Genomic DNA, 24,998 nt, shown 5'->3' with positions numbered 1-24,998 from the left:
AACACTCTACTAGAAACACTCTACTAGAAACACTCTACTAGAAACACTCTACTAGAAACACACTACTAGAAACACACTACTAGAAACACTCTACTAGAAACACTCTACTAGAAACACACTACTAGAAACACACTACTAGAAACACACTACTAGAAACACAGTAATCTACTAGAAACACACTACTAGAAACACACTACTAGAAACACTCTACTAGAAACACACTACTAGAAACACTCTACTAGAAACACACTACTAGAAACACACTACTAGAAACACACTACTAGAAACACTCTACTAGAAACACTCTACTAGAAACACAGTAATCTACTAGAAACACACTACTAGAAACACTCTACTAGAAACACACTACTAGAAACACAGTAATCTACTAGAAACACACTACTAGAAACACTCTACTAGAAACACTCTACTAGAAACACTCTACTAGAAACACACTACTAGAAACACTCTACTAGAAACGCTCTACTAGAAACACACTACTAGAAACACACTACTAGAAACACACTACTAGAAACACTCTACTAGAAACACACTACTAGAAACACTCTACTAGAAACACACTACTAGAAACACACTACTAGAAACACACTACTAGAAACACTCTACTAGAAACACTCTACTAGAAACACAGTAATCTACTAGAAACACACTACTAGAAACACTCTACTAGAAACACACTACTAGAAACACAGTAATCTACTAGAAACACACTACTAGAAACACTCTACTAGAAACACTCTACTAGAAACACTCTACTAGAAACACACTACTAGAAACACTCTACTAGAAACGCTCTACTAGAAACACACTACTAGAAACACACTACTAGAAACACACTACTAGAAACACTCTACTAGAAACACACTACTAGAAACACTCTACTAGAAACACACTACTAGAAACACACTACTAAAAACACACTACTAGAAACACTCTACTAGAAACACACTACTAGAAACACTCTACTAGAAACACACTACTAGAAACACTCTACTAGAAACACACTACTAGAAACACACTACTAGAAACACAGTAATCTACTAGAAACACACTACTAGAAACACTCTACTAGAAACACTCTACTAGAAACACACTACTAGAAACACTCTACTAGAAACGCTCTACTAGAAACACACTACTAGAAACACACTACTAGAAACACACTACTAGAAACACTCTACTAGAAACACACTACTAGAAATACTCTACTAGAAACACACTACTAGAAACACACTACTAAAAACACACTACTAGAAACACTCTACTAGAAACACACTACTAGAAACACTCTACTAGAAACACTCTACTAGAAACACACTACTAGAAACACACTACTAGAAACACACTACTAGAAACACTCTACTAGAAACACACTACTAGAAACACTCTACTAGAAACACACTACTAGAAACACACTACTAGAAACACACTACTAGAAACACTCTACTAGAAACACACTACTAGAAACACTCTACTAGAAACACACTACTAGAAACACTCTACTAGAAACACACTACTAGAAACACTCTACTAGAAACACACTACTAGAAACACTCTACTAGAAACACTCTACTAGAAACACACTACTAGAAACACTCTACTAGAAACACACTACTAGAAACACACTACTAGAAACACTCTACTAGAAACACTCTACTAGAAACACTCTACTAGAAACACACTACTAGAAACACTCTACTAGAAACACACTACTAGAAACACTCTACTAGAAACACCCTACTAGAAACACTCTACTAGAAACACACTACTAGAAACACACTACTAGAAACACACTACTAGAAACACACTACTAGAAACACAGTAATCTACTAGAAACACACTACTAGAAACACACTACTAGAAACACTCTACTAGAAACACTCTACTATAAACACACTACTAGAAACACACTACTAGAAACACACTACTAGAAACACACTACTAGAAACACTCTACTAGAAACACACTACTAGAAACACACTACTAGAAACACACTACTAGAAATACACTACTAAAAACACAGTAATCTACTAGAAACACTACTAGAAACACTCTACTAGAAACACAGTAATCTACTAGAAACACTCTACTAGAAACACTCTACTAGAAACACTCTACTAGAAACACACTACTAGAAACACACTACTAGAAACACACTACTAGAAACACACTACTAGAAACACACTACTAGAAACACTCTACTAGAAACACACTACTAGAAACACTCTACTAGAAACACACTACTAGAAACACACTACTAGAAACACTCTACTAGAAACACTCTACTAGAAACACTCTACTAGAAACACTCTACTAGAAACACTCTACTAGAAACACACTACTAGAAACACACTACTAGAAATACTCTACTAGAAACACTCTACTAGAAACACTCTACTAGAAACACACTACTAGAAACACTCTACTAGAAACACACTACTAGAAACACACTACTAGAAACACACTACTAGAAACACACTACTAGAAACACTCTACTAGAAACACTCTACTAGAAACACTCTACTAGAAACACTCTACTAGAAACACTCTACTAGAAACACACTACTAGAAACACACTACTAGAAACACTCTACTAGAAACACACTACTAGAAACACACTACTAGAAACACTCTACTAGAAACACTCTACTAGAAACACACTACTAGAAACACACTACTAGAAACACAGTAATCTACTAGAAACACACTACTAGAAACACACTACTAGAAACACACTACTAGAAACACTCTACTAGAAACACACTACTAGAAACACAGTAATCTACTAGAAACACACTACTAGAAACACACTACTAGAAACACTCTACTAGAAACACTCTACTAGAAACACACTACTAGAAACACACTACTAGAAACACACTACTAGAAACACACTACTAGAAACACACTACTAGAAACACTCTACTAGAAACACACTACTAGAAACACTCTACTAGAAACACACTACTAGAAACACACTACTAAAAACACACTACTAGAAACACTCTACTAGAAACACACTACTAGAAACACTCTACTAGAAACACACTACTAGAAACACTCTACTAGAAACACACTACTAGAAACACACTACTAGAAACACACTACTAGAAACACACTACTAGAAACACTCTACTAGAAACACTCTACTAGAAACACTCTACTAGAAACACACTACTAGAAACACACTACTAGAAACACACTACTAGAAACACTCTACTAGAAACACTCTACTAGAAACACACTACTAGAAACACACTACTAGAAACACTCTACTAGAAACACACTACTAGAAACACACTACTAGAAACACACTACTAGAAACACTCTACTAGAAACACTCTACTAGAAACACACTATTAGAAACACACTACTAGAAACACACTACTAGAAACACACTACTAGAAACACACTACTAGAAACACTCTACTAGAAACACACTACTAGAAACACTCTACTAGAAACACACTACTAGAAACACACTACTAGAAACACACTACTAGAAACACACTACTAGAAACACACTACTAGAAACACACTACTAGAAACACACTACTAGAAACACTCTACTAGAAACACACTACTAGAAACACACTACTAGAAACACACTACTAGAAACACACTACTAGAAACACACTACTAGAAACACTCTACTAGAAACACACTACTAGAAACACTCTACTAGAAACACACTACTAGAAACACTCTACTAGAAACACTCTACTAGAAACACACTACTAGAAACACTCTACTAGAAACACTCTACTAGAAACACTCTACTAGAAACACACTACTAGAAACACTCTACTAGAAACACTCTACTAGAAACACTCTACTAGAAACACACTACTAGAAACACTCTACTAGAAACCCACTACTAGAAACACACTACTAGAAACACTCTACTAGAAACACACTACTAGAAACACACTACTAGAAACACACTACTAGAAACACACTACTAGAAACACTCTACTAGAAACACACTACTAGAAACACACTACTAGAAACACACTACTAGAAACACACTACTAGAAACACACTACTAGAAACACAGTAATCTACTAGAAACACACTACTAGAAACACTCTACTAGAAACACTCTACTAGAAACACTCTACTAGAAACACTCTACTATAAACACACTACTAGAAACACTCTACTAGAAACACACTACTAGAAACACAGTAATCTACTAGAAACACACTACTAGAAACACTCTACTAGAAACACTCTACTAGAAACACTCTACTAGAAACACTCTACTAGAAACACACTACTAGAAACACACTACTAGAAATACACTACTAAAAACACAGTAATCTACTAGAAACACTACTAGAAACACACTACTAGAAACACACTACTAGAAACACTCTACTAGAAACACTCTACTAGAAACACTCTACTAGAAACACTCTACTAGAAACACTCTACTAGAAACACACTACTAGAAACACTCTACTAGAAACACACTACTAGAAACACACTACTAGAAACACTCTACTAGAAACACTCTACTAGAAACACACTACTAGAAACACACTACTAGAAACACTCTACTAGAAACACACTACTAGAAACACTCTACTAGAAACACTCTACTAGAAACACTCTACTAGAAACACACTACTAGAAACACTCTACTAGAAACACACTACTAGAAACACACTACTAGAAATACACTACTAGAAACACTCTACTAGAAACACTCTACTAGAAACACTCTACTAGAAACACACTACTAGAAACACACTACTAGAAACACACTACTAGAAACACACTACTAGAAACACTCTACTAGAAACACACTACTAGTAACACACTACTAGAAACACTCTACTAGAAACACACTACTAGAAACACTCTACTAGAAACACTCTACTAGAAACACTCTACTAGAAACACTCTACTAGAAACACTCTACTAGAAACACACTACTAGAAACACACTACTAGAAACACACTACTAGAAACACACTACTAGAAACACACTACTAGAAACACACTACTAGAAACACACTACTAGAAACACTCTACTAGAAACACACTACTAGAAACACTCTACTAGAAACACTCTACTAGAAACACTCTACTAGAAACACTCTACTAGAAACACACTACTAGAAACACTCTACTAGAAACACACTACTAGAAACACTCTACTAGAAACACTCTACTAGAAACACTCTACTAGAAACACACTACTAGAAACACTCTACTAGAAACACTCTACTAGAAACACTCTACTAGAAACACACTACTAGAAACACTCTACTAGAAACACTCTACTAGAAACACACTACTAGAAACACTCTACTAGAAACACACTACTAGAAACACACTACTAGAAACACTCTACTAGAAACACTCTACTAGAAACACTCTACTAGAAACACTCTACTAGAAACACACTACTAGAAACACTCTACTAGAAACACACTACTAGAAACACTCTACTAGAAACACTCTACTAGAAACACTCTACTAGAAACACACTACTAGAAACACTCTACTAGAAACACACTACTAGAAACACTCTACTAGAAACACTCTACTAGAAACACACTACTAGAAACACTCTACTAGAAACACACTACTAGAAACACTCTACTAGAAACACTCTACTAGAAACACTCTACTAGAAACACACTACTAGAAACACTCTACTAGAAACACTCTACTAGAAACACTCTACTAGAAACACTCTACTAGAAACACACTACTAAAAACACTCTACTAGAAACACTCTACTAGAAACACTCTACTAGAAACACTCTACTAGAAACACTCTACTAGAAACACACTACTAGAAACACTCTACTAGAAACACACTACTAGAAACACACTACTAGAAACACTCTACTAGAAACACTCTACTAGAAACACACTACTAGAAACACACTACTAGAAACACACTACTAGAAACACTCTACTAGAAACACACTACTAGAAACACTCTACTAGAAACACTCTACTAGAAACACACTACTAGAAACACTCTACTAGAAACACACTACTAGAAACACTCTACTAGAAACACACTACTAGAAACACACTACTAGAAATACACTACTAGAAACACTCTACTAGAAACACTCTACTAGAAACACTCTACTAGAAACACACTACTAGAAACACACTACTAGAAACACACTACTAGAAACACTCTACTAGAAACACACTACTAGAAACACACTACTAGAAACACTCTACTAGAAACACACTACTAGAAACACTCTACTAGAAACACTCTACTAGAAACACTCTACTAGAAACACTCTACTAGAAACACTCTACTAGAAACACTCTACTAGAAACACTCTACTAGAAACACACTACTAGAAACACACTACTAGAAACACACTACTAGAAACACACTACTAGAAACACACTACTAGAAACACACTACTAGAAACACACTACTAGAAACACTCTACTAGAAACACACTACTAGAAACACACTACTAGAAACACTCTACTAGAAACACACTACTAGAAACACTCTACTAGAAACACTCTACTAGAAACACTCTACTAGAAACACACTACTAGAAACACTCTACTAGAAACACACTACTAGAAACACACTACTAGAAACACTCTACTAGAAACACTCTACTAGAAACACTCTACTAGAAACACACTACTAGAAACACTCTACTAGAAACACTCTACTAGAAACACTCTACTAGAAACACTCTACTAGAAACACACTACTAGAAACACTCTACTAGAAACACTCTACTAGAAACACACTACTAGAAACACTCTACTAGAAACACACTACTAGAAACACTCTACTAGAAACACTCTACTAGAAACACACTACTAGAAACACTCTACTAGAAACACACTACTAGAAACACTCTACTAGAAACACTCTACTAGAAACACTCTACTAGAAACACACTACTAGAAACACACTACTAGAAACACTCTACTAGAAACACTCTACTAGAAACACACTACTAGAAACACTCTACTAGAAACACACTACTAGAAACACACTACTAGAAACACTCTACTAGAAACACTCTACTAGAAACACTCTACTAGAAACACAGTAATCTACTAGAAACACACTACTAGAAACACTCTACTAGAAACACACTACTAGAAACACTCTACTAGAAACACACTACTAGAAACACACTACTAGAAACACTCTACTAGAAACACACTACTAGAAACACACTACTAGAAACACTCTACTAGAAACACACTACTAGAAACACACTACTAGAAACACTCTACTAGAAACACACTACTAGAAACACTCTACTAGAAACACACTACTAGAAACACTCTACTAGAAATACACTACTAGAAACACACTACTAGAAACACTCTACTAGAAACACACTACTAGAAACACTCTACTAGAAACACTCTACTAGAAACACTCTACTAGAAACACACTACTAGAAACACACTACTAGAAACACACTACTAGAAACACTCTACTAGAAACACTCTACTAGAAACACACTACTAGAAACACACTACTAGAAACACACTACTAGAAACACACTACTAGAAACACACTACTAGAAACACACTACTAGAAACACACTACTAGAAACACTCTACTAGAAACACTCTACTAGAAACACTCTACTAGAAACACACTACTAGAAACACACTACTAGAAACACTCTACTAGAAACACTCTACTAGAAACACACTACTAGAAACACACTACTAGAAACACACTACTAGAAACACACTACTAGAAACACACTACTAGAAACACACTACTAGAAACACACTACTAGAAACACTCTACTAGAAACACTCTACTAGAAACACACTACTAGAAACACACTACTAGAAACACACTACTAGAAACACACTACTAGAAACACTCTACTAGAAACACTCTACTAGAAACACTCTACTAGAAACACACTACTAGAAACACACTACTAGAAACACTCTACTAGAAACACTCTACTAGAAACACACTACTAGAAACACTCTACTAGAAACACTCTACTAGAAACACTCTACTAGAAACACACTACTAGAAACACTCTACTAGAAACACACTACTAGAAACACTCTACTAGAAACACTCTACTAGAAACACTCTACTAGAAACACACTACTAGAAACACTCTACTAGAAACACTCTACTAGAAACACTCTACTAGAAACACACTACTAGAAACACACTACTAGAAACACTCTACTAGAAACACTCTACTAGAAACACACTACTAGAAACACTCTACTAGAAACACACTACTAGAAACACACTACTAGAAACACTCTACTAGAAACACACTACTAGAAACACACTACTAGAAACACTCTACTAGAAACACTCTACTAGAAACACTCTACTAGAAACACTCTACTAGAAACACACTACTAGAAACACACTACTAGAAACACTCTACTAGAAACACTCTACTAGAAACACTCTACTAGAAACACTCTACTAGAAACACTCTACTAGAAACACACTACTAGAAACACTCTACTAGAAACACAGTAATCTACTAGAAACACACTACTAGAAACACTCTACTAGAAACACACTACTAGAAACACTCTACTAGAAACACTCTACTAGAAACACTCTACTAGAAACACACTACTAGAAACACACTACTAGAAACACTCTACTAGAAACACACTACTAGAAACACTCTACTAGAAACACTCTACTAGAAACACAGTAATCTACTAGAAACACACTACTAGAAACACTCTACTAGAAACACACTACTAGAAATACACTACTAGAAACACACTACTAGAAACACACTACTAGAAACACAGTAATCTACTAGAAACACACTACTATAAACACTCTACTAGAAACACTACTAGAAACACTACTAGAAATACACTACTAGAAATACACTACTAGAAACACACTACTAGAAACACTCTACTAGAAACCCACTACTAGAAACACTCTACTAGAAATACACTACTAGAAACACACTACTAGAAACACACTACTAGAAACACTCTACTAGAAACACACTACTAGAAACACTCTACTAGAAACACTCTACTAGAAACACACTACTAGAAACACACTACTAGAAACACACTACTAGAAACACTCTACTAGAAACACTCTACTAGAAACACACTACTAGAAACACACTACTAGAAACACACTACTAGAAACACACTACTAGAAACACACTACTAGAAACACACTACTAGAAACACTCTACTAGAAACACACTACTAGAAACACACTACTAGAAACACTCCTAGAAACACACTACTAGAAACACACTACTAGAAACACACTACTAGAAACACACTACTAGAAACACACTACTAGAAACACACTACTAGAAACACACTACTAGAAACACACTACTAGAAACACTCTACTAGAAACACACTACTAGAAACACACTACTAGAAACACACTACTAGAAACACACTACTAGAAACACACTACTAGAAACACTCTACTAGAAACACACTACTAGAAACACACTACTAGAAACACTCTACTAGAAACACTCTACTAGAAACACTCTACTAGAAACACTCTACTAGAAACACTCTACTAGAAACACTCTACTAGAAACACTCTACTAGAAACACACTACTAGAAACACACTACTAGAAACACTCTACTAGAAACACACTACTAGAAACACTCTACTAGAAACACACTACTAGAAACACTCTACTAGAAACACACTACTAGAAACACACTACTAGAAACACACTACTAGACACATACTACTAGAAACACTCTACTAGAAACACACTACTAGAAACACTCTACTAGAAACACACTACTAGAAACACTCTACTAGAAACACACTACTAGAAACACACTACTAGAAACACACTACTAGAAACACTCTACTAGAAACACTCTACTAGAAACACTCTACTAGAAACACACTACTAGAAACACACTACTAGAAACACACTACTAGAAACACACTACTAGAAACACTCTACTAGAAACATACTACTAGAAACACTCTACTAGAAACACACTACTAGAAACACACTACTAGAAACACTCTACTAGAAACACACTACTAGAAACACAGTACCCTACTAGAAACACACACATGCTCTCCCTCTCTCTCTCACACACACACACACACACACATGCATACACAAATCCTGTGCGTTTGACCTTCTTCAGATGCGGGAAGCAGGCTTTTCTTCGCCAATATCACTCATGCTTTTGTCTCAGGCATTTGATCTCAGATGCAACACTTTTCTCTTCCGCTGCACTGAATAGGGGTTTGACCCTGTGCGTGCCTGTTCTAGTGTGTGTGTGTGCGCGTGCGTGTGCGTGTGCGCGTGTGTGTGTGTGTGTGTGTGTGTGTGTGTGTTCAAGTGAAAAATCCCTTCTGGTCCATGCAGCACTTGGGTCACACATCTCATCAGGAGAGAGAGAGGCTCTCAACTAAAGCATTTAACCATTGCCACTTAACCCTTATTGTGGATGTTAATTTGTTCACACCCCTCTTGTTGGTGGAGAGAACATTTTGCAGGTTTAAAGCTTCTATACATTTTGCTATGTCTAATGTGTATTCATGTGATATTTGAGTGACTCAAAAATTATAACAAAGTCTATGGGCTAAAAAACCTAAATAAAAATGTTAGCTGACATGGGCTAGTTGATCTGGACATTTCTGACAAGTTATACATAAGGTCTGCAATGACTGGCATGGCAAGAGGAACACTGATGATGCACTACCCAATTTCTAAACTGTGATTGAATTCATCTTAAGATACCTAGCTGAGAAAACAACATACCACAGTTCAAAAAACAGTATACTAACATTCCATTCCAGATAAACAACGGGAAATGGATATATAGCCTTTAGAAAAATAAAACATTTTTTTAACACAAACATAAAATCTATGAATAAAAAAATCAGACAACAGTAATATCTTACACAAACATGAAGGTCACCGTAAATCAATCATTTCTGGTGAAAAAAAATCTAAAAATTGTGGAAATTAACTCTTTACCTGTTCTTTCCACAGAAAATGTAACATGGAAGCTCAAACTAAAGGCTAGGAGAAGGAATAACATATTTATGGTCAAATGTCTCTTTGATGTTTTATCCTTTTATTGAAGAAACAACAGCATGTTCGTGGTACAGGCTGGCACATGGCCTGTCATAGACTGTTCTCTCTACTACCGCATGGCAAGCGGTACCGGAGTGCCACGTCTAGGATAAAAAGGCTTCTCAACAGTTTTTACTCCCAAGCCACAAGACTCCTGAACAGGTAATCAAATGGCTACCCGGACTATTTGCATTGTGTGCCCCCCCTATCATATATGCATAGTCACTTTAACTATACATTCATGTGCATACTACCTCAATCAGCCTGACTAACCGGTGTCTGTATGTAGCCTCGCTACTTTTATAGCCTCGCTACTGTATATAGCTTGTCTTTTTACTGTTGTTTTATTTCTTTACCTACCTATTGTTCACCTAACCTTTTTTGCACTATTGGTTAGAGCCTGTAAGTAAGCATTTCACTGTAAGGTGAAAGTACCTGATGTACTCGACGAACGTGACAAATACACTTTGATTTGATTCCATGCTAACAGGCTATGTGCTAAATCTGATATACAAACCCCTGTTTAAATTTGATCTCTAAACCCCAGCTAAATCTGATCTACAAACCCCTGCTAAATCTGATCTATAAACCCCTGCTAAATCTGATCTATAAACCCCTGCTAAATCTGATCTATAAACCCCTGCTAAATCTGATCTATAAACCCCTGCTAAATCTGATCGGACGTACAGTACAACTCACATTAATACAAACCTCTGCACCAAACCTACAGTATAAAACAAATGGGAGCCAATAACATTAGGCTCATCTCTGTAGATGTCGATAAGACTTCACAGCACGGGACAACAAAATCATAATCATTCTCCCTCTGTTTATTCCTCATTGATCTGGCGTGGCATCTGTGTAAATTAATATGGATTTCTATGACCGGCCTAAATCACACCACTGTTTACTGTTTGGAGGGTTGGTTTAGAAAGGAAATAAGATTTAACTGGTTTGCACTGCAGCTAAACTATACATGAAATGGAGAGAGGGAAAGGATAGCAGACAGACGGACAAACATGCAGCCAGGCAGAGGACAGAGAGTTAGGAAGATGGGAATGGCTAGCAGACAGACGGACAGACAGGCAGAGGACAGACAGGCATGAAGATGGGAATGGCTAGCAGACAGACGGACAGACAGGCAGAGGACAGGCAGGCAGGAAGATGGGAATGGCTAGCAGACAGATGGACAGACAGGCAGAGGACAGAGAGGCAGGAAGATGGGAATGGCTAGCAGACAGACGGGACAGACAGGCAGAGGACAGAGAGGCAGGAAGATGGCCGAAGATGTTTGCGTTCTCTCACAGTGCAGTGTTATTAGACTATACAGAGAGGTGGGAGAAGAGATGTTACTGAGCATCAAATAACATACAAACATAGAGGTGCCATAGAGGATTTAATGGATCTGTTTACTCATCACATATTCTCCCTGTCACAGACCTTATCTGAAGTATACTGCAGTAGGGAGAAAATATCCAACTTGCATCAAAACACACGTCAGCATCTTACTGAGAAACAATCAATACAGCTAGAGCAGAATGTCTTTGAAAAATAGTTTGTCACCACACGCACACGCACACACACACACTCATGATTCAGGACTCTGGCAGCAGCAACACCATTTACCTCCAATCTGCCGCCCTTAGTCAAGATACGACACTCCAATCAGCTCATAATGGAACCCAACACACAATCTTCATTTCCTGCTCCACTTCTCATACTGACTCAATTACACTAGACCTGCCTCTCTAATGCACACTCTACTGAGACCAGGAGTCAGAGAGGGAGGGAGTTATGAAGACAGAGAGAAAGAGAGAGAGAGAGAGAGAGAGAGAGAGAGAGAGAGGGAGAGAGGGAGGGGTAAAGAGAGGGGGATAGAGAGAGATCAACAGTGAGAGAAAAAGACAGAGAAAGAGAGAGGGGGGAGAGAAAGAGAGAGGGATAGAAAGAGATCAACAAGAGAGAGGGAGAGTAACACACACACATGCACACGCACACGCACACACACACACACACACACACACACACACACACACACACACACACCTTAGTGTGCCTCTTACCTCTAAAACATGCTCAGCCTGTTGCTCTCGGTCCAGTTTCCTGGACGTGGTAGTGATGACACCTGTGAACACAGAGACAACTGCATCAGAGAGAAGAACCCACAAACACATACAGGAACATCACATATAAAGCCCTTTTTACATCAGCAGTTGTCACAAAGTGCTATACACAAACCCAGCCTAAAACCCCAAACAGCAAGCAATGCAGATGTAGAAACACGGTGGCTAGGAAAAACTCCCTAGAAAGGCAGGAACCTCGGAAGAAACCTAGAGAGGAACCAGGCTATGAGGGGTGGCCATCGCAGTGGTTGTACAGGGTGCAACAGGTCAGCACCTTGGGAGTAAATCTTGTAGCTAGATGCAAAAAACTGTAGCTAGATGCAAAACATATAATTTGGTCTTGTTGTCAAAAACAGCTTAATTAAAGATAATAATGTCACATTTAATTAGTCAGATCTACTTATGATATGAAATTCCTTCATTACCCTCATTAGCTCAGAGGATACACGTACTCACACGTACACACAGTGACTCCATCCACCAAACCAACTGAGAATTGTGACAAGGTAATTACCATGGGTTTGCACAGCTGTCCTACAGGAGGCTGTCTGAGGTTAATTACTGACACTAGCCTCTACTGGCCCTAATTGTTTTGTTACTTAACGTCATTACAGCAGAACAAGGAGAGAGAGCGAGATAGAAGGAATGGGAAAGAGAGAAATTGGAGGGAGAGGAGACTGTCAGGAGAGAGACAGTGTGCCTCGTCACATGGGACATTTCCCTCCATTTCTTCTTACATGAATGGAAACATATGCTACCTTGCTAAAGTCCAGTCAGTTTAAAAGAGACCTCAGGGGTGAGCAAGAATAGCCACTTCTTCATTTACTGGTCACGCTATTGCACTCCCCCTCTTCTCCTCCCCTCCCTTCCTCCCATCACGTCTCACTGATCAATACAGAGTTTTAGGCCCTTGGAAGGTTTTCTGAAAACACTGTCTAGAGTTTGCTCGGGGAGAAAACTAAAGAGTGGTGAGAAAGAGAGCAAGGAGCACAACTGAGATACAATGGTTCCCCATGGAGAATTGAGGATTGTCACCCACACACCCACACACACACACACACTCTCTCTCTCTCTCTGTCATTATTAATGATTAGATATACAGTAGGTGATGGGTTGTGTTCTAAGTGATGCCCGTTAGAGGCACTTAGCAGGAGGTTTTTTGGGGGCAGGCAATCGATGAAGGCAACCAACCCTGAAGGACCCCAGTGACCCAGAACTGAGCCGGAGGGGTCCTGATCAACCCTCTCACTGGTGAGTCTGTCACTCTGTACACACACACACACACCAATGTACTGTATCATTTTTCTCTACTTTCATTCCAGCTGGTGGGCACCAGAGTAAAGAGCAGTTTATCAAACAAACGACACTAGATGCATACAGTCAATGTGTGTGTGACTGGTTTCTTTCAGGCCTGCTATAATACACATCCTCATTTTATTAGCTAGATGCCCAGTAAAAAAAAAAAATGGCACATCAAAGCAAAACATCAAAATGCAGCCACTTGTGACCCTTTTTCCAACAGGGCCCAGCTTTTTGCACTCAACATCTACAGTCTATAATATATCCTACCAGGTATAGGAAAATATATAAACTGTCAACTCCATGAACTATTAAGATCCAATAAGGAAAAAGGAAGTGGAACATAGCATGAGGCTAGATGAGGCTAGATGAGCTTTGTAGCTTCTGCTATAGAAAGCTGTTTTCCATGTCCATGGCTATACAGAAAGCTGCTCCTCCATTTAGACCTGGCTGCTTCTCAGGAACGGAAGCTTCATCTGGGATAAAATAACACTGTTACGTCCGTCATTGAATGAATGAGACCAAAGCGCAGCGTGGAAAGTGTTCATGATATTTAATACTGAAAACACAGACAAAACAACAAAATATAAACGAACGTAAAGTTCTGCAGGGCTAGACCGCAACTGTGCAAAAACAAGATCCCACAAAACTAAGGTGGCAAAACAGGCTGCCTAAGTATGTGTCAGGACCCGGTGCGAGAAACAGTCACTAATAATCGTCAGAACCCAGAAGATGAGGCAGACACAGCAGTACTAGAGATGGTGGTTTAATTAAAGAACAAAATCTTCAGGCAAAGAAACTAAATCCACAATGTCCAAAAATAAAGCCAAGAGGCACAAAATGGAAATCCTCCAAAATACAAAAGAAACTCCACAAAGTGGTAAAAAACAGCAGGGAAAAAACAAACCTCAAAAGACTACTCAAAATATACACAAGAACTAAACCAGAGAACCTCTGGAAAATCCAATAAAATAAATATCTGTAAAGAACAAGGCTTGGGCTGAGGCTGGGTGCTAACTTACAAACACTGAGCAAGGAACTGAGGAACACACAGGGTTTAAATACTAACAAGGGAATGACCTACAGGTGCAAACAATAATTAGAGCAAGAAAAACAAAAGGTACAAAAAAGGTGCAATGGGGACATCTAGTGACCAAAACCCGAACAGTCTTGGCCAAAACCTGACAGTATGATTCCCAATCAGAGACAACGATAGACAGCTGCCTCTGATTGGGAACCATACCCGGCCAACAAAGAAATAGAAAACTAGAATGCCCACCCAAATCACACCCTGACCTAACCAAATAGAGAAATAAAAAAGGCTCTCTAAGGTCAGGGCGTGACAAACACACCTGTTTCAATCATACTGGCTCTACTGAAATGTTATGTTCAATTCATTATGTGTTAGTGTGTGTCTGTGTGTTAGTGTGTGTTTGTATGTGTGTACTGTGCTCTAAGTCCAAACCATTGGGCAGCAACACTCAATACAACCAAAGCTGTCAATATGAACAGAGAGAGTGTGAATGCTGGGACAAACATGCCAAAGCTAAAAACGCTATTGATGAACAGTAACATGACTGGAAGGCTTTACGCTACATTAGCCATCGGACAGTAATGCTAACACAGATGTGCTAACCATAACAAAGTGAATGACTGGCAAGCTTTCGGTCTAGTTAGCGCTCGGCTATTAGCTTTAACTCTTCCCACAGTGAGTGAGTGAATGTGGCTGCATCTCTTAATATTCAATAACAACACTCACAGACATCTGTCCCACACACACACTTTGGCTAGAAATATCTCAGACAACACACACAAACACTGATAAAGATCTTTAAGGCTCAAAACGTCATTATACAGATGGTCCGACACACACACACCCATTACCATGTTCTCATTAGGGGTGTACTTGTTGCTTTTACTTCTTATTCTTAGCCGTATTTTTTTTAACTGCATTGTTGGTTAGCGGCTCATAAGTAAGCATTTCACTGTAAGGTCTACACCTGTTGTATTCGGCGCATGTGACTAATAACATTTGATTTGATCTGAACATTTGAATGAGATCGGATCCTTAACGTCCTTAAAAATCCATAACCGAAAAACAACGTTTAAAAAAAAATCCCCCTCAAAATGTACATTACATTATTTTCCATAATAATATCCACCACTGCGACCTGTACGCTCTCGTTGGCTGGCCCTCACTTCATACTAGCCGTCGAACACACTGGCTTCAGGTCATCTACAAGTCTCTGCTAGGTAAAGCTCCACCTTATCTCAGCTCACTGGTCACCATAGCAGCATCCATCCGTAGCACGCACTCCAGCAGGTATATTTCACTGGTCACCCACAAAGCCAACACTTCCTTTGGCCGCCTTTCCTTTCAGGTCTCTGCTGCCAATGACTGGAACAAACTGCAAAAATCACTGAAGCTGGAGACTCATATCTCCCTCACTAGCTTTAAGCACCAGCTGTCAGAGCAGCTCACAGATCACTGCACCTGTACATAGCCCATTTGTAAATAGCCCATTCAACTACCTCATCCCCATACTGTATTTATTTATTTATCTTGCTCCTTTGCAACCCAGTATCTCTACTTGTACATTCATCTTCTGCACATTCTACCATTCCAGTGTTTAATTGCTATATTGTAATTACTTCACCACCGTGGCCTATTTATTGCCTTACCTCCCTTATCCTACCTCATTTACACATACTGTATATTGACTTTTTCTACTGTATTACTGACTGTATGTTTGTTTATTCCGTGTGTAACTCTGTGTTGTTGTATGTGTCGAAATGCTTTGCTTTATCTTGGCCAGGTCGCCGTTGTAAATGAGAACTTGTTCTCAACTAGCCTACCTGGTTAAATAAAGGTGAAATAAATAATTTGATTATAGGCCGTAAAGGCCCGGGAAAAGTTGTGTAATTTAAATAAAACCAGAGAGGAAGAGGCTAGTTTGGTGAATTTGCGAGGCACGCAAGACAAGACATAGTAGAGAGTGGCCCTCACTTCATACTAGCCGTCGAACACACTGGCTTCAGGTCATCTACAAGTCTCTGCTAGGTAAAGCTCCACCTTATCTCAGCTCACTGGTCACCATAGCAGTATCCACCCGTAGCACGCACTCCAGCAGGTATATCTCACTGGCCACCCACAAAGCCAACACTTCCTTTGGCCGCCTTTCCTTCCAGGTCTCTGCTGCCAATGACTGGAACAAACTGCAAAAATCACATTTTTTACTGCTGTCACTTGCCTTCCTCTGCCATTTTTCCAACTGTTAACAACGATGACGTAGTGGTGGAGAGTCGACTCCAAAATAATTGATTCCTCGACTCCTTGCACGTTGACTCCTAAGATTCTGTATTTTTGGAACGGATGAGACTGATTAGTTGCCATACTTCTGAGAACACAAACGTTTGCATCTTTCATAGTGAGCTAGCGAAGGACGGAGAGAGAGGCGAGGGGCACAGTAGAGAAAGGTCGGCCACCAGGCAGACAGAGTCAGAACCGTGCACTAGGCCTATCTATCGCAATGGAATGCTTTATCTCGCAATGCGTTTGCGTGCAATGTCTCGCAACTTCAGTAAAGCAGGGCCTATCGTCAATGAATAGGCTAGGATATTCTACATGCAACAGACTGAACACTGAACACACACTGGCATCATTAGAAAAGAGAAAGAGAAGCGGGGTGTAATCATTAGTCCAAACAGTTTGCAACTAAAATGAAGGTCCCTCCCCCTTTCGTTCCGTTGCAAAACGTTTTGCAACAGAATCGGCGTAATGAATACGGCCCAGGCGAGCCAGCGCAAGGGAGAGAGAGGAGGGGGCACGCAGAAGTAACTGTGTCCTGGTAATCTGAATCTCGCTATGTCTTGTCTTGCGTGCCTCGCAAATTCACCAAACTAGCCTAAAGTTTGCCTCTTCCTCTCTAAAATCGCAGAGGAAGGCAAGTGACAGCAGTAAAGTCCTGTTGGGCAATACATTGAGAAGTTAAAAAAGAAGAAAAGGCTAAGTTTGCCAGGTGGAATTGAGGTACAGTAATGCTAGTACAGGTGCAATGCTTTACCATCTGAAAGGAACGCACCGTGAGACCCAAACTGTTGCTGCGTAACGGAAAGACGATACATTTTTTTTTGAAATGCAAAGAAAAATGATCCATTTGTAAAAAACCTAGTTCTCACACATTACTCAGAGAAAAGACAGACACGCTCAACAAAGACATCATAAACACACTTCCACACCAGAGACACCACCCAGTAGTCAACAAAGACATCATAAACACACTTCCACACCAGAGACACCACCCAGTAGTCAACAAATACATCATAAACACACTTCCACACCAGAGACACCACCCAGTAGTCAACAAAGACATCATAAACACACTTCCACACCAGAGACACCACCCAGTAGTCAACAAAGACATCATAAACACACTTCCACACCAGAGACACCACCCAGTAGTCAACAAAGACATCATAAACACACTTCCACACCAGAGACACCACCCAGTAGGCAACAAAGACATCATAAACACACTTCCACACCAGAGACACCACCCAGTAGTCAACAAAGACATCATAAACACACTTCCACACCAGAGACACCACCCAGTAGTCAACAAAGACATCAAAAACACACTTCCACACCAGAGACACCACCCAGTAGTCAACAAAGACATCATAAACACACTTCCACACCAGAGACACCACCCAGTAGTCAACAAAGACATCATAAACACACTTCCACACCAGAGACACCACCCAGTAGTCAACAAATACATCATAAACACACTTCCACACCAGAGACACCACCCAGTAGTCAACAAAGACATCATAAACACACTTCCACACCAGAGACGCCACGCAGTAGTCAACAAAGACATCATAAACACACTTCCACACCAGAGACGCCACCCAGTAGTCAACAAAGACATCATAAACACACTTCCACACCAGAGACGCCACCCAGTAGTCAACAAAGACATCATAAACACACTTCCACACCAGAGACACCACCCAGTAGTCAACAAAGACATCATAAACACACTTCCACACCAGAGACACCACCCAGTAGTCAACAAAGACATCATAAACACACTTCCACACCAGAGACACCACCCAGTAGTCAACAAAGACATCATAAACACACGTCCACACCAGAGACGCCACCCAGTAGTCAACAAAGACATCATAAACACACTTCCACACCAGAGACACCACCCAGTAGTCAACAAAGACATCATAAACACACTTCCACACCAGAGACACCACCCAGTAGTCAACAAAGACATCATAAACACACTTCCACACCAGAGACACCACCCAGTAGTCAACAAAGACATCATAAACACACTTCCACACCAGAGACACCACCCAGGAGTCAACAAAGACATCATAAACACACTTCCACACCAGAGACGCCACCCAGTAGTCAACAAAGACATCATAAACACACTTCCACACCAGAGACGCCACCCAGTAGTCAACAAAGACATCATAAACACACTTCCACACCAGAGACACCACCCAGTAGTCAACAAAATGCAAAGCAGCTGGTGATAAATCTTGATATATTTTAACATTGGATGTGGGATCGTGATGGAGACTGGCTGGGTTAGGGAACAGCTGCAAGCTAGCCTGAATTTGCATTTTAATTAGAGCTATGCGTAATTAAAGGCAATTAGCTGAAAAAAACAATAATACCAGCAATCACTGCACAGAGCCATGTAGCACAGAGCTAATGACTGACGCTAACGCTAACAGGACAGGCCTACTGCAGACTGACTCAGCAACTGATGACTGACGCTAACGCTAACAGGACAAGTCTACTGCAGACTGACTCAGCCAATGATGACTGACGCTAACGCTAACAGGACAAGCCTACTGCAGACTGACTCAGCCACTGATGACTGACGCTAACGCTAACAGGACAGGCCTACTGCAGACTGACTCAGCAACTGATGACTGACGCTAACAGGACAAGCCTACTGCAGACAGACTCAGCCACTGATGACTGACGCTAACGCTAACAGGACAAGCCTACTGCAGACTGACTCAGCCACTGATGACTGACGCTAACAGGACAGGACTACTGCAGACTGACTCAGCCACTGATGACTGACACTAACAGGACAGGACTACTGCAGACTGACTCAGCCACTGATGACTAACAATAACAGGACAAGACTACTGCAGACTGACTCAGCCACTGATGACTGATGCTAACAGGACAGGACTACTGCAGACTGACTCAGCCACTGATGACTGACACTAACAGGACAGGACTACTGCAGACTGACTCAGCCACTGATGACTGAAGCTAACAGGATAGGACTACTGCAGACTGACTCAGCCACTGATGACTGAAGCTAACAGGACAGGCCTACTGCAGACTGACTCAGCCACTGATGACTGACACTAACAGGACAAGACTACTGCAGACTGACTCAGCCACTGATGACTGATGCTAACAGGACAGGACTACTGCAGACTGACTCAGCCACTGATGACTGACACTAACAGGACAGGACTACTGCAGACTGACTCAGCCACTGATGACTGAAGCTAACAGGACAGGCCTACTGCAGACTGACTCAGCCACTGATGACTGACACTAACAGGACAGGACTACTGCAGACTGACTCAGCCACTGATGACTGAAGCTAACAGGATAGGACTACTGCAGACTGACTCAGCCACTGATGACTGAAGCTAACAGGACAGGCCTACTGCAGACTGACTCAGCCACTGATGACTGACACTAACAGGACAGGACTACTGCAGACTGACTCAGCCACTGATGACTGAAGCTAACAGGACAGGACTACTGCAGACTGACTCAGCCACTGATGACTGAAGCTAACAGGACAGGACTACTGCAGACTGACTCAGCTAGAGCTAATCACCATACCACACACACAGCAGGACTCTAATTGTGTCTACTGAGAGACCAAGAAGGGAGCTAACAAGTGTGTCCTCCACGCCTGGACTACCCCTGTACGTTTGCCCTGGGAAGAGTTGGCTCTGGATTTAGATTGTGCTAAGTTTGGTCCGTATTAAAAGGTATCCGTTCCATGTTTGTCTACACTCAGCCACTTGATATGCTCAATATAAAATTGACAACTGACTTGTAGCATCCAAGTTGAAGTCCCCTCCATCTTTTTCTCTGTGCAGACAGCGTTCCTCACTAGCCAGACACTGTTGGTGGCCAAGCGTCTTTATGAATGAACCAGACCACTATTAGCAACGCAATTATGCAACATCAGTTCAAACACCTAGGAGCCAAAGCCTGTTAATTGCCATTGTGGTGTAGCAGGGAGATCGCTTTAGAATGGGAGCCTGCTGGAGGGAGGTGTATGTGTGTGTGCGTGTGTGGCTTTAGAATGGGAGCCTGCTGGAGGGAGGTGTATGTGCGTGTGTGGCTTTAGAATGGGAGTCTGCTGGAGGGAGGTGTATGTGTGTGTGCGTGTGTGGCTTTAGAATGGGAGCCTGCTGGAGGGAGGTGTATGTGTGTGTGCGTGTGTGGCTTTAGAATGGGAGCCTGCTGGAGGGAGGTGTATGTGTGTGTGCGTGTGTGGCTTTAGAATGGGAGTCTGCTGGAGGGCGGTGTATGTGTGTGTGCGTGTGTGGCTTTAGAATGGGAGCCTGCTGGAGGGAGGTGTATGTGTGTGTGCGTGTGTGGCTTTAGAATGGGAGTCTGCTGGAGGGAGGTGTATGTGTGTGTGCGTGTGTGGCTTTAGAATGGGAGCCTGCTGGAGGGAGGTGTATGTGCGTGTGTGGCTTTAGAATGGGAGTCTGCTGGAGGGAGGTGTATGTGTGTGTGCATGTGTGGCTTTAGAATGGGAGTTGGGGGGTGGGTGGTGGGGGTGGACTTAATTAAATTGCAGTTGAATTATTCAACTGAGAAAAGAGAAAGAGAGAAACTGGATGAACAAGAAAGAGAGAAGTAACAACTGTTTTTGTATGATCTGAGAGGGAGATCTAAATGATTAAGAGTGTTTATGATCTGAGAGGGAGATCTAAATGATTAACTGAGTGTTTATGATCTGAGAGGGAGATCTAAATGATTAACTGAGTGTTTATGATCTGAGAGGGAGATCTAAATGATTAACTGAGTGTTTATGATCTGAGAGGGAGATCTAAATGATTAAGAATGTGTATGATCTGAGAGGGAGATCTAAATGATTAAGAGTGTGTATGATCTGAGAGGGAGATCTAAATGATTAATAGTGTGTATGATCTGAGAGGGAGATCTAAATGATTAAGAGTGTGTATGATCTGAGAGGGAGATCTAAATGATTAACTGAGTGTTTATGATCTGAGAGGGAGATCTAAATGATTAACTGAGTGTTTATGATCTGAGAGGGAGATCTAAATGATTAAGAGTGTGTATGATCTGAGAGGGAGATCTAAATGATTAACTGAGTGTTTATGATCTGAGAGGGAGATCTAAATGATTAAGAGTGTGTATGATCTGAGAGGGAGATCTACATGATTAAGAGTGTTTATGATCTGAGAGGGAGATCTAAATGATTAACTGAGTGTTTATGATCTGAGAGGGAGATCTAAATGATTAACTGAGTGTTTGTGATCTGAGAGGGAGATCTAAATGATTAACTGAGTGTTTATGATCTGAGAGGGAGATCTAAATGATTAACTGAGTGTTTGTGATCTGAGAGGGAGATCTAAATGATTAAGAATGTGTATGATCTGAGAGGGAGATCTAAATGATTAACTGAGTGTTTATGATCTGAGAGGGAGATCTAAATGATTAACTGAGTGTTTATGATCTGAGAGGGAGATCTAAATGATTAACTGAGTGTTTATGATCTGAGAGGGAGATCTAAATGATTAACTGAGTGTTTGTGATCTGAGAGGGAGATCTAAATGATTAACTGAGTGTTTGTGATCTGAGAGGGATATCTAAATGATTAAGAGTGTTTATGATCTGAGAGGGAGATCTAAATGATTAACTGAGTGTTTATGATCTGAGAGGGAGATCTAAATGATTAACTGAGTGTTTATGATCTGAGAGGGAGATCTAAATGATTAAGAGTGTTTATGATCTGAGAGGGAGATCTAAATGATTAAGAGTGTTTATGATCTGAGAGGGAGATCTAAATGATTAACTGAGTGTTTGTGATCTGAGAGGGAGATCTAAATGATTAACTGAGTGTTTATGATCTGAGAGGGAGATCTAAATGATTAACTGAGTGTTTATGATCTGAGAGGGAGATCTAAATGATTAAGAGTGTTTATGATCTGAGAGGGAGATCTAAATGATTAAGAGTGTGTATGATCTGAGAGGGAGATCTAAATGATTAAGAGTGTTTATGATCTGAGAGGGAGATCTAAATGATTAACTGAGTGTTTGTGATCTGAGAGGGAGATCTAAATGATTAACTGAGTGTTTGTGATCTGAGAGGGAGATCTAAATGATTAACTGAGTGTTTGTGATCTGAGAGGGAGATCTAAATGATTAACTGAGTGTTTGTGATCTGAGAGGGAGATCTAAATGATTAACTGAGTGTTTATGATCTGAGAGGGAGATCTAAATGATTAACTGAGTGTTTATGATCTGAGAGGGAGATCTAAATGATTAACTGAGTGTTTATGATCTGAGAGGGAGATCTAAATGATTAAGAGTGTGTATGATCTGAGAGGGAGATCTAAATGATTAACTGAGTGTTTATGATCTGAGAGGGAGATCTAAATGATTAACTGAGTGTTTATGATCTGAGAGGGAGATCTAAATGATTAACTGAGTGTTTATGATCTGAGAGGGAGATCTAAATGATTAACTGAGTGTTTATGATCTGAGAGGGAGATCTAAATGATTAACTGAGTGTTTATGATCTGAGAGGGAGATCTAAATGATTAACTGAGTGTTTAGCAACTCTTTTAGGAGCAGAAAACAAGATCAGAATATAAAATGCATAAATGTTAATTGTTCTATTAGGATGTAGAATATGTTGAGTGTTCTCCAGTATTGCTATGTGTGTTATATGTGTGTCATATAGCTGTATCATGCAGTGTAAAGGTGAGATAGGATGGTGTTAGTGAGAGATGGGATGGTGTTAGTGAGAGATGGGATGGTGTTAGTGAGATAGGATGGTGTTAGTGAGATGGGATGGTGTTAGTGTGAGATGGGATGGTGTTAGTGAGAGATGGGATGGTGTTAGTGGGTTTCTGACACAAATTCGTTTAGCACTGTAAACAGGTAGAGGTAAAGTACACGACAGAGAGAAGGGAGGGAGAGAGAGAGAGAGAGAGAGAGAGAGAGAGAGAGAGAGAGAGAGAGAGAGAGAGAGAGAGAGAGAGAGAGAGAGAGAGAGAGAGAGAGAGAGAGAGAGAGAGAACAGAAAGAGTAAGAGAGAAAGAGAGAGTAGGGGGCAGAGAGAATAAGAGAGATAGAGAGAGATAGAGAGAGAAAGAGTAAAAGAGAGAGATGAGGGGGGATATAGGGTCCGAG

General features: G+C 40.1%; 1 protein-coding gene across 3 annotated transcripts in view; it reads right to left on the bottom strand.

Moving 5' to 3' along the window:
- The window catches only part of LOC139549440 (protocadherin Fat 3-like), a 389,617-nt gene that overhangs the window by 126,702 nt on the left and 237,917 nt on the right, over positions 1–24,998 (bottom strand). For all 3 annotated transcript variants that reach the window (XM_071359936.1, XM_071359937.1, XM_071359938.1), the window contains one exon: positions 13,169–13,230. In XM_071359936.1, coding sequence (XP_071216037.1) covers positions 13,169–13,230 — 62 coding nt within the window. The remainder of the gene's footprint in view (positions 1–13,168; positions 13,231–24,998) is intronic.

Source organism: Salvelinus alpinus, chromosome 22, assembly GCF_045679555.1.
Source record: "Salvelinus alpinus chromosome 22, SLU_Salpinus.1, whole genome shotgun sequence".
In the NCBI taxonomy this organism is placed as follows: domain Eukaryota; kingdom Metazoa; phylum Chordata; class Actinopteri; order Salmoniformes; family Salmonidae; genus Salvelinus; species Salvelinus alpinus.
This window is presented reverse-complemented; position numbering and strand designations above follow the sequence as displayed.